General features: G+C 40.1%; 1 protein-coding gene across 18 annotated transcripts in view; it reads left to right on the forward strand.

Annotated features, from left to right (window-relative positions):
• The window catches only part of PCDH15 (protocadherin related 15), a 1244966-nt gene that overhangs the window by 446483 nt on the left and 785565 nt on the right, over positions 1-12918 (forward strand). For all 18 annotated transcript variants that reach the window (XR_006701343.1, XR_006701344.1, XR_006701345.1 and 15 more), the window contains one exon: positions 6883-7001. Coding sequence is in view for 15 of the 18 variants with exons in the window: in XM_045437154.1 (XP_045293110.1) it covers positions 6911-7001 (91 nt within the window). In the remaining 3 variants the exon portion in view is untranslated. The remainder of the gene's footprint in view (positions 1-6882; positions 7002-12918) is intronic.

Here is a 12918-nt window from a genome sequence, read left to right on the forward strand (position 1 = left end):
TTTTCTTCCCCATTTTGAAATTATTTTTATCAACTTTATTTTATTCCACCATAGTGAAAACGCATGTACACACATACACACAGAGAAACAAATACACATATAAATAAATAAACCTTTTTTTTTTTTTTTTTTTTTAGTTTTTATATAATTCCAGTTGGTTAACATATAGTATAATATTAGTTTCAGGTGGACAATATACTCAACACTTCCATACATTGCCCTGTGCTAATCATGACAGGTGCACTCCTTAATGCCCATACCCCCCCACCCCCCACCCCCGGTGACCATCAATTTGTTCTCTATAGTTAAGAGTCTGTTTCTTGGTTTGCACTCTCTTTCTCTCTCTCTCTTTCTTTCTCTTTCTCTTTTCGCCTTTGATAATTTGTTTTGTTTCCTAAATTCCACATGTGTGTGAAATCTTATGGCATTTGTTTTTCTCAGACTGACTTCTCTTAGCGTAATACACTCTAGCTCCAATCACACTGTTGCAAATGGCAAGACTTGATCCTTTTTGATGGCTGAGTAATATACCATATCTTCTTTAGCCAGTCTTCAGTTAGATGATGCACATTTGAGCTCTGTCCATAGTTTGGCTATTATTAATAGTGCTGCTGTAAACATTGGGGTACATGTATCCCTTAAAATTAGTATTTTTATGTCCTTTGGATAAATACCTAGTAGTGCCATTGCTGGATGGTAGGGCAGCTTTATTTTTAGCTTTTTGAGGAACCTCAATACTAAATAAATGTACATTTGCAAATAGAGAGCCAAGGCGCCCTCAGACATAGAGGTGTATCAACAACCTATAGAGTCTAGCAAAGGTCAGGTAAGCCTGGTCTGTCTGGGCCAGGCTGAAGGGCTGGCTTAGATTATAATGCCCAGTGAAAACAAAGTTGTTTTCCTACCTTTACATAGAATTGACTACAGGCTGGCTATTTCTTTCCTTGAAACAGAATTCAACCTTTGACTACAAAAAATAATAAAAAATGAAAGATAATATCAATGTTTAGGTAGCTAGCTATATGTAGTATAAATTTAATGGTTTTATTTATTTTTGAAGGTGAGAGAGAGAGACAGAGCATGAGTGGAGGAGGAGCGGAGAGAGAGGGAGACACAGAATTCAAAGCAGGCTCCAGGCTCTAAGTTGTCGGCACAGACGCAGGGCTCCAACTCACGAACTGTGAAATCATGACTTGAGCCGAAGTCAGGCACTTAACCGACTGAGCCACCCAGGAGCCCCCTGTAGTATAAATTTAAATAAAACATAAGTGTATCCCTTTCTATAGATATCATGTTTAAACTATAATGTAAATTTACATAAATATATTATATATAAATACATAAAATGTAATACATTTTATAATATACATGCAAAATATTTAATTATATTTGCTGTATTATATAGGTATATTTTATAAACAAAATATATGGAAATATTTAATATAAGGTTATCTATAAACAAATACATTATAGGTATTTAATATAAATGTATACATAATTTGTAATAAGAGAAAACATACAACATGATCTAAAAAGAAGGAAAATATGAAAGAATCTCTAAAAGTTTATGTTTTTTGAAGTTTATGTTACAAAGAAAAAAGAGAAATGAAGGACGATTCATCACGTCATGCTTAGGGGTGATAAGTGTTCTCTGTAGCGATGCAAACATTCTTGGTGTTTCCCGCCATGGTGAGATAGAAGGAAGGTTTCCAACCAGTCAGCTAAGGAAATTCCTATTTGGTGTGGAGAGATGTAGTGACTTTGGAAAACCTTGTGTTTTCAATTTGATAGTTGAGGTTGCTTTGAAAGGAAATTTGCTCTTTTTCCTGAAGTGGAGAGGATATGTTTCTTGCAAGGAATGTGGACCCATGACAGGCTATTTTTTATAGTGCCATCTAAATGTCAGGGATAGAAGTTCCATAGCCTCAGTGAGCAGACTGTGAAGGACGGGTGCATGCAGACAGCCCCCACTGCACCGAGAGAGACCCCAGCTTCCTGACGCAGCATCAATGTGGGATTCTTCATAGGAGTATTGGCAGGACGCTCCAAACTTCCATATATCAAGGAAAACTTCTGGTGTTTTTTTTTTTTTTTTCTTTTTTCTTTTTTCTTTTTTTTTTTTTTTTTTTTTTTTTTTTTCAGATAGCAGTCAGGGACAGAGACTTAAAAAGAAGCATAGAGTTGATGTTTTCAAAAATTTACCAGCAGGAAGACTGCTGTGATGTCAAGCTTGGCTGCTCTTGCCGTGTGGCACCACGACCAACCTGGACACAGGGAGCAGGGATAAAACCCAAAGGGCATAGCTTTGTGTATTTACAGTGTCTGGATTTATACTTGAAAGAGAAAGGCAGTGAAAGACCTTTATTCTTCTTCCAAGGGACGAACAGCAGTCTGTCCTCAGGACACTAGATACGGTGGAGGATGCTTTCGGTTGGGGCTATGGGAAGAGCTGTGCTGTCCTTGTAAAGTTCTCCTTCTGTTCTAGTATCAGGAAGCTTATCGGTTGCTTCGTACAATGTTACTTCATTTTCTGAAGGAGAATTGAGTGTCTAGTGACCGCATAAAATTTCGGAACTGCAAGCTGGTATTTTCGTGTCTCTTACTACCTTTTAGCAAGTTGTATAACATGTTTGTGTTTATTGTTTGGTCTAGCTTCACGTTCCTAGAATGTAAGATAAATGAGAGTAGAGATATGAGTGGACTTTCTTTACTGCTATTTTCTAGCTGCCTTTAAGAGTGAGTGATACCTCATAGATCCTGCATAACTTTTTGTTGAATAAATGAATTTCTGAGAACATTGGGTGCCAGAGAAATAAATATGAGGTTTAAGTGGCTGTGAATCTGAATGACATGAAAGTCAAAATGGATATATTATATGTTGAATAATTGTGGTAAAATATTCTTAAGCCTTTGGGAAACATATTGTAAATTTCATGAAACTCAGCCACTTACATGTAAAATTATAACCTAATTGGAAAGCTTCCATTTTCCCCAGTATATCTGACAATAGCATGCTATTTCCAAATCACTATAGGGAACACATGTCTTTATTAGGTGTCCCCAAGTGTGGACCTTACCAACCAATGTATCTCCTGAAAGACAAGTACAGTGAATTTATTTATAGGTCAGCTCCATTCCTTTTTAGGATGGGGCATGTTCTAGATTGCTAGAGAACAACATAACTGGCCAAGGAGATTTGGAGGAAAGATTTGTACCCAGAGAACATGGCGGAGTTTGATATGGGACTTATCACAGAAGTCCGACACCGCATCGGAGGTCTGGTTTGGGACGTGTTTCACTCACCTGTCATTTAACAAGATTTGGGGTTCCATCTCCTATAAGAATTTCGCCTGCAATTCTCCAGCCTGTACAACTAGCAGTGAAAATGGTATTTTGATGAAAATGTTTGATCTGTTCCAACTTCCTTGATGACAGAAGAGCCTGCTGGCTGACTGGCACACTAAGGTTATTAACCATGGGGCCCTTACTCTCTTGTGTGTAGAAACATAGCCTCTTTCTAGGAGGTGTCTTCTCATGATAGCTCCCTTTAGAAACCAGGATTTTCTTATTAAGTCAATACGTGCACTCTGTTTTAGGGTATCAGGATGACATGATGAGTCATACCATTCTTTCAGGTTGCAATCAGTGTCGAGCCCATTGGAATGATTAAAACTGCCTTGGAAATGACGAAGATATAAACTGAGTAGTAAAAACAAATCAGAGAAGTTCCTATCTTTGTCATTATTCGAAACAGCATACTCTCCCAAGTATTCTCATTACTGCAGGAAGTAAGTACTCTGCCCATTGTCAATGAATTTTTATACAAGGTTTTCCTGTGATATTTTCAAAAGTATGTGTACACTTCCCTAACAACAATATACAGGATTGCAGATCCAGAAATTATACTTCTAGAGATATCATAATGCAGTGACTTCAATAATTATACAATTATGAGCCATCTGGTGGTTTTCATTTTGAAGGTTGTTAAATGAAACCAAATAGTTTGAGTCAGAAGCAAAAGATAAAAATAAGGGGCACCTGGGTGGCTGAGTTAGTCAAGCCTCCGACTTCAGCTCAGGTCGTGATCTCATGGTTGGTAGGTTGGAGCCCCGTGTCGGACTCTGTGCTGACAGCTCAGAGCCTGGAGCCTGCTTGGGATTCTGTGTCTCCCTCTCCCTCTGCTCCTCCCCCACTTGTGTTCTGTCTCTCTCTGGCTCTCTCTCTCTCAAAAATGAATAAATATTAAAACAATTCAGAAGCAAAGGAGAATGGCATATTAGTGAGCACGTAAAAACCTAAGCCAGTAAGAGGGTAGTCAAGTTGATTGCTTAAAGATTCTTGAAGGAACACAGCTTTGCCCTTTGTCATTTTGCAAGATAGTATTGCTTTTTCTTTAAGTTGTGTTGTTTGTGTTTTGCTTTTTGCTTTTTGTTTTTGGATCAGTTTTCTTTATTTTCTGTCTGTATATACATATATATATATATATATATATATATATATATATATATATATATTGTAATTTTATGTACCGTTTTCTGTTTCTTAATGTTACCACATTTCTTAGGGAAAAAAAAAAAAACATTAGAGCTAGTATTTGAATAAATCTTAGTGGGGCCACATCCAGGTTTGGGAACAGGCCTCCAGATCCCGTGAAACCTTCCGGGCCATGTGTTCTGCTTAGAATTGTCTAGTCCTTTTCTGTAATGCATGAGCAGACCTTTCAGACTCACCACCTGTCCCACCTCTTCCGCCACTCACCAGTCTGTAACCTTAAGCCAGTGAATGTGACCTTTCCTCCAAGACTGGAGATAATCTAACACCTACCCTAGATGCTGTGCTAAAGACATATTGAGACAATATGTTTAAGCATTTGGAAGACGCCATAGAGGCTGAGTCAAAAGTACTCAGATTAAGCTCACTCTGTTGGAGGCACTGAGCCGTTCACAGGGCTCCTGGGTGGCTCAGTCGGTTGAGGGTCTGACTTCGGCTCAGGTCATGATCTCATGGGTTAGAGCCCCACGTCAGGCTCTGTACTGACAGCTCGGAGCCTGGAGCCTGCTTTGGATCCTCTGTCCCCACCTCTCTCTGTCTGCCCTCGCCCTGCTTGCTGTCTCTTTCAAAAATGAACAAATAAACACTTTAAAAACATCCTGTAGCCATTCCCTTAATCCTCAAAACAAACATACAAAGTAGATATCATTTTGTCTTCATGTTAATGATGAGGCAAGTAAGATAGAGATGCTTCCTCATTTGCTCAAAATCATGTAATCGGTGAGTTTAAGAACTTGCGTTTACGAAGAACCCACTACTCTTTCGTGTGCTAGCGTTGGCCAGTCGTAAGCATGAACTGTTGTGATATGTAATATCGGGCTCTCCTGGGGGCTCCCTAGGCCTGGCATTTACAAAAGTAGAGGCTGAGTCTGTTGCCAGTAAGGGGGAAAAATGTGTGAGAGCCAGGTAATAAGAAAGTGCCTCTTTTTGTCTGTCTGTTTTAGGTAAGGAAACAGAATAACTTCCTTTCTAAAATGTGCATGTTCTAGTGCAGTGACCCTTGAAATTTAAGCACTACGCATTCTATGAGTAAAAGGAAAAAAACGGGCTTGAACTTTTCATACAAGTTTAAAGTAAATTATGTATATCTATATATGCTATTGTGCAAATAAACTATAACACACACAAAACAGAAACATAGATGAACTAAACTGCATGTAAAGGCAGAATTAAAATATTTCCTTGGCACATTCTGATGAACCTTACCGCTAGTCATCTAGGGGAGAGAATCCTGGACAGGTCTGGTCGACTGAAGGCCCTTAGGGCACGGTGTAGCCGGCCAGAAGCACCTAGTTATGAAGGTTGAACAGTTATCTAGACGACTGGGCAATCCCTCATGGAAATTTGGATTTCTACAATATTCTGGAAACTCGGAAGGCCTGGCAACACTGTACCAGCTGACCTCTGCAGGCAAACCCTGAGACTCCCAGTTTATCACAGCCTCACCATCCCTAGTGTCCCTTTAGCCTAATTCGCTCTCTGCTTTGGCCTTCTTGTCCCCCACAGGCATCTGAATGTAACGCCTTTGAATCAGAGAGACAGGGTTCCTATCCCTGTTCTTCCCTGATCTATATATACCCAGGGTCACTTTGAACAAGCCCGCATCAATGATTTTTTTCAATTTACACGGAAGCTTAGCACATCATTCTTTCAATAAGATTTTTTTTTTTTTTTTGGTGTGCTCACTGGCCACTAATATTTCACCTGGTGTCTTTACTTCCTGGAGATTGCAAAGAAAAGCAAAGGGATTGAAATGAAATTCATCCAAATGCTTTGGAAGACAGATGTGGTAGAAATGGATGGTGTTCCCTTGTCTTACTTGGCACAGTCAGTCCCTTATTGCTCTGCCAGGAAGCAATTAGAATTGTAATAATGCGTTTTTCTATTTAATTATATAAGGCAAATGCGCATTGAAATGTTCACGTAGGATACTAGCAACTAGTCTGCCAGCTGAAATCATCATGAAACAACGTACACGCTATCACTGACCTATGCTATGGCTAAGATAAATTTAATAACTTCATAGTTGATTCACTCGTAGGGTCTCCATTTTTAAAAGGGCGATGTCATCAGTATGTTAACTTCTCAACTTCCTTGCTTACAGAGTAACAGCAAATATTTCTTTCCTTAGAGATCACTTGTGTGTAAATTCATGTGGGTAAAGAGTTGCTGGGCATTGAGCGGGTGTGTTATTTGTTGGTGGATGGTGTGGCGCAGGTGATTACCTATGAAGTCATTGAGGCTTTTCTGTACTGTCACAGTCGTGTGTATAAATCCTATAATAGACTAATGAACGTGTCACCTGTTTCCTTCCCCTTCCTGTGATTTCAGATCAGCCTTGAGCAGAATTTGACAGAAGATGTTACAACGGTTTTACCTCTGGAAATGCTTAGCTTCGGGGATCATCCTGGGAGCGCTGTCTGCAGTCTGCTTCGGCCAGTACGATGATGGTAAGTCTGCTTTTAGTCTGACTTTGAGAGTTAGCCAGGGTTTCTGTAATTAAGTGGAAAAGGAAGCACAGCTCAGAAATGAATAATGCTAACGTGTAGTTCGTTGTTAGAGGTTAGTAGCTGTTTGCAATAATTTACCTTAATTAAAATAGTTCTGCAAAAGTGGCATCCGATGTACTTCGTTTCTTAACCAGGATTGCAGTGTGGTGGAAAATCCAGAGCGAGGCCTCCGTTTGACCACTTACTAATTATCCCTGAGCAAATGTGTAATTGCTGTGGAAAACAACAACATTAGATGCTATTTAGTAACCCTTGAATTGACACAATTAATGGTCTCTGATAAAATTTAAGACTGTAAAGTGTACCAAAATCTCCTGTGAGGAAAGATCTCTCTGAAGGAGTCAAAAGTAGGTGCTCTAAGTGATTTTACTGTTAGCACTTTCATGGGGTATGGCATTATTTCATCCACCGCTATTTAATTTGGAAAGAGGAAAACAGTGTAAAAGACTTGACGTTAGAGTTTGTGAGTTCCTTCCTAATACTCAGCCAGTCACTTTAGAAAGAGATGTTGGTCATCAAGGTCCCTCAGGGGACCATTTAACATGTTCCATGTGCAGAACCTGAAATGTGCGTGTCTCAGATATTTTAATAGTGGGGAGATCTGTGTTTGGATACCTCATAATGAAAATTAGCATATGTATAATACTTTAATAGATGGAAGAAATAGACAAATTCCTCCACTCTAGGAAGCTGAGTTTGGTTTTCTTTTTCCTTTTCATTGTTTTTATTTGATATTGTTTAGCATTCAAGGTCCACAGGCACCAGCTGCCTCTTCCCCCCTGCCGCTCTGTTATGTGGCCACACTTAGTAGCGGCAAAGAATGGCGTTATTAGTATTTTTATGCTTTGCTTGGCTAAACTGAATGATCTGAAGATAGATGAACTGATTTGACTTTATCTCAAACAGTATTCAAATTGTACGTGTATTACGGCATTCTTAGTCATTCATGGTTAGAAAAATATGACTCTTTTCAGACTTGGAGAATAATTTTCAAGAACAATTATTTTCGTGAATCAATAGCCTGATTCCTTGAAAAGTTTTGCTAATTGGTCACCGTTTACTTTAAGTGTGCCTGAACCCAGTGTTTCTGTTGTTGCCGTTTATTGCGATGGTAAATCTCCATTTCAAAGAAAATTTAAATGTTGAGATAAATAAATAATGTAACAGCTACTTTGAAGCAATAGATAGATAGATAGATAGATAGATAGATAGATAGATAGATATGAATGAACCATGGAAGAGCATGACTTTCTATTAAAAGGAAGTATTTTAAATTTGCCCTGGGAATAAATGACAAACGAGTGTATTGATAGTTCTTGGCACCATAAGGCTTTCTATTTGTATTCGTATTTGGCCTTCACACTGAGCAGGGGAGGGTTCACCATCATTGCTGACATTAGACATTTGCAAGCCCTGTGCTTTTAAGCAATGTTAATTTAGGTTATCAGAGGAAATGACTCCATGTTTAGCCCATAATGCCGTAGATCGGTTTCCTTAATAAGCTCATTATAGCTCTTGCTCTTTCTAAATGTGTCGCATAGAAAAATCTCCAAAATAAGATTACCAGGTAACTGCTGGCCCAGGTGGTCTCCCGTCTGGAGCAGGGAGCCTCACACCTGCCACGTGGCAGGGCCAGGGTGAGGCCGGGCTGTGGAGGGGTGGCCCCCTGCAGCCCTAGGGACCTGCTCAGCCCTCCTCCTTGAGGTAACTGACTCATTGTCAGCAAGGCTGCAGGGGTTTGACCTTGGCAGAGACATATGCTCTGTAGTGTTTTGTGGAGACCTCTTCACCTTATGTGCATTCTAGCATCCCTTCCAAACTGGCCTCCTCCAGGGAGCCCCCGCGGTCCTGCCACATTCAGGGGTACCTGAGCAACCCCCCACCCAGGTCTTTACTTCTCTCTGAACTTCCGCAATTAGGGTCTCTTGGCAATCACTTTTATCCAGTTGTTCAGTTATGTGTGACTGAAAATGGTTCTTATAGTTGCTGTTTTGTTTTTTTTTTTTTTTAATCTATATGAAATTGTGAGCCCATGCTGTGAAGGAATGAATCAGAACTCGGCAGTGTATGACTATTGCACGAAATAACCCTAAACTGGAATATGCCATGAGAATCTCTTGAAGCGATTTTTTTTTAAATCCAAATGCTGGGGGATGGGGGTATGTAGGATCAGATGGAAGGAAGAAAATGGTGAGGTCATAAACATGCTGACAGCCTGTGAGAAATTAAAACTGGAAAGAACTTTGCCACAGCTGATGATCTGCTGGTTGGATTAGCCCATTGTGAGAGTTGGTGACTGACTGCATAAATGGCTTGAAGCTTCAGATAGAGAAAAATAAAGGAGAAAAAAAAGTAAACTACTTTGAAGCTATTAGGATTACAGTCTATTAGGATAAAAGTCTAGATTTTTCTTGTATGAAATAATAGAACTCTTCTGGCTTGTAGTTAAGAACAGTCTCCAATGCTTTTCTGTATATTTCCTTACTTAGACATTAGGGAATTATCCTGAAATAATAAAGTATTCTAGGATTAGCCAAATGTGTGGAACTGCTTTTAAGGAAAATATATTATCTAATTATTATTTAAAATACTTTAAACAAAATTTTTAGTTGAAAACTTTGGCAAAGTTTTGAGTCTTTTCATATTTTCCTTTCAAATGGCTGAGAGAAGTTTTTAAGGTCAGTAATAAAATTTGTAGATGGCCTGTTCCATAAGGGATATTTCATTTGGTTGATGACTACATCTAAGCAAGCATTAATAACATAAGTGGGATTGATTGTATTATGTTAAATTTTAAAAGATTTTAGCTAACTGATAGAAAATAAAAGAACATGATCCATTTTTAGTTGATAGTCTCTTTCTACCCTTAAGACAGCGTTGGGATTGCTATTTTAGCTGTGTTGTAATTCATTACCAGTAGGGACCAATTTATTTGACTGGGAACGTGTGCCCTGATCCCCAGTGACTGTGGGGGTGCTGGGGTGGAGGAACCACCGAGGAGCAGAGGAAGCAGGGCCATCTGGTAAGCGGTGTACACTGTGGGGAAACAGATACACGAACGATGTCTCCCGTTCTAACACACAGGGACATCAATAAGGCAACTTGTGCACAGGCTTGGTTTGTTTTGTTTTGATTTCTTTCAAGTTCATGAAGGAATCACGAAAGGGAAAGAGAGAGAGCCAGAATGGGAAAATGACATATGGGTAGTGAATATGGTTTATGTTTTATTATTTCCTCTGCATTTTCAAACTGTCCATATTAAATATGTACTGTTGCCATAATCAGATAGGAAAACAATTTAAAAAAAAATTATATACTGTAACATCATGGCTAAGTTTGAACCAAAGTGTTAGAGGAGTTTTAGAAGGGGTGTGTGTGTGTGTGTGTGTGTGTGTGTCTGTGGGAGAGGAGGGGAGGGGAGGGGAGGGAAGGGGAGGGGAGAAGAAGAGAAGAGAGGAGAGGGGAGGGGAGGGGAGAGGTGGAGAGGGGAGGAGAGGGGAGGAGAGGAGAGGAGAGGAGAGAGGAGAGGGAGATTCTCTAAGTGTGATCACACTGTGAAAGCTGGCTGGACTTTATTAAAGAAAGGGTTCGTTCCCCCTGGCTGTGCAACCATTCGCCTGGAGGCCAAGCATCCTCTGTGCTGACCTTGAGCTATTACACCGATTCACACGTGTGTGTGAGTGAGGGGGACCACTGTGTAGCACAAGCAGAACAACTACATGAAGGGGCCCTGTTTAAAAGCCCGTCACGAGCTGGACCCGTTCCCTTATAAATGACAATAACTCTTGAAACTCAGTTTTGAAGTGTAGCATAGCACCTGGTATATGGCTTATGGCCAATAAACTGTTTACCTTTATTGCCATGGTTACTTCTCATCACTTAGAAATAATTATACTTCTATTTTTATAAATGTACATATTTGTTTATAAAGGAGTACTTTGTGTCCCTGTGCTTGTATGTGTGTTTTTTTATGTCCCCCCAAATTTACCAGATACCTTGAAGACTTTGTTAAATGACACTTTCTCCTGAAAAGTGTTACTGACTGCATTCTCTCCCTGGAGAGCTGACTGATTCCCCTGAAACTGTAGGTGAAGTTTGAGGAACATTTCCAGCTTCATTTTCATGCTTGCTGTTAGGTAATCCATGCAAGGTCAGCGAAGGGTAGACCGTCACTCAACGAAGACTGTAACTGTCTGACGTCTGATGCTAGAGCCTGGAAACTTCTTTTTTATCGGTGCATCCAGAGGTCATGAAGCAGTGTGACCCCGGCTTATGCTAATTAACCTGAGAAGAGAATGGGCCACCAATGACATTGCTGATAATGGAATTATAAGGAGATTCTAACTATCCAGTGAGCTGAGCTGAAACCCTTGGGTTTCCAAGCAGGATGTATCCCCACTTGGGGTGCCTTGAGGAGAGGTGGTTAAATAAACTTCACGGCTCTGCGACAGGAGTGACATGGTTTTAATGGTTCATATTCCCAGACTTTTCTAGACTGTCATGTAGGGCAATGCTATAGCACTCTGTCTACCTCATGAGTTCCTCTGCTTTCTATTCATGGGACTCTCATCATCTCCCCAGGATCATGCTGGGAACGTTTGCAAACTCCTGTGTCCTTTGAGTTTGCTGTTGCTAAGTAGAATGCCTGTTATCTCTTCTTGACAACCTTATCTTTCTGGAAGTGGTACAAGGCAACAGTTTCCCTTGTCTCTTTCAGTTATAATCAAATTAAACTCAAGGTGATTACTGAAGACTCTAAGTAATTTTCAGTGAACTGGGTCGTCTGAAACATCATCCTTCACTTAAATATGATTTCTTTTTTAAAATTTTTTTGTAATGTTAATTTATTTTTGAGAGACGGAGAGAAACAAAGCATGAGTGGGGGAGGGTCAGAGAGAGAAGGAGACACAGAATCCGAAGCAGGCTCCAGGCTCTGAGTCGTCATCACAGAGCCCAATGTGGGGCTCGAACCCATGAACCGTGAGGTCATGACCTGAACCAAAGTCAGCGCTCAACCAATTGAGCCACCCAGGTGCCCCTAAATATGATGTCGTTCATAGAGAGAAATTGAGCTAATATATTTGTACACCCATGCGCACACACTCATACGCACACACCTACACACATAGCACACAGATGTCACTTTAGACAAAAATGAAACCATTAGAACATATATTGTGATGCAAGTTTTTGCCTGAACATGTTGTGAACATCTCTTTCCGGTCTCGCATTTAATTTCTTCCTCTTACACAGACTATTTGCATTATGAGATGAAAGCTTAGCTGTGTCCTTTCTTGATGTTGTACCCACACTGCATTTCTTGTCTCCTCTTTTCTGAAGATGAGTGATCATGTGGGTCCTTGTTAAACACGCCCCCCGTGGAACTAGTTTTAAACATTTGGAAATACACACCTTTTTAGGTTGTTTGTTTCAGCAACAGTTTTCTAGTCAACAAGTTCAGAAATACAAACTCAGTGCCTTCTCTGAGCTCTGACCTTGTGTCTAGAAGGATTACTTCTGTGGCTTTTGTGTATTCTAGTAATCGGCTCACTTGAAGTCCATCTGTGTACGTATTCTGGATGGCCAGAGAGCTGAAGAGCCAGGAAAAAACCTCTCACAAACAGAAGACCAATTGTTGTACTTAGAAGATTCTCTTTCTGCTTGCCTACGTGCATGCTCTCTCTCTCTCTGTCTCTCTCTCTCTCTCTCTCAATCTCTGTGTCTTTCTCTCTCTCGTTCTCTCTCTCTCTCTCTCTCTCTCTCTCTCTCTCTCATACACACACACACACACACACGAGTTATTTCCAGTATAACTTGGATTAACTAAGTATGGATACTTCAGACACCCCGTTTGTCC

The sequence above is a fragment of the Leopardus geoffroyi genome, chromosome D2, assembly GCF_018350155.1.
Source record: "Leopardus geoffroyi isolate Oge1 chromosome D2, O.geoffroyi_Oge1_pat1.0, whole genome shotgun sequence".
Taxonomy (NCBI): domain Eukaryota; kingdom Metazoa; phylum Chordata; class Mammalia; order Carnivora; family Felidae; genus Leopardus; species Leopardus geoffroyi.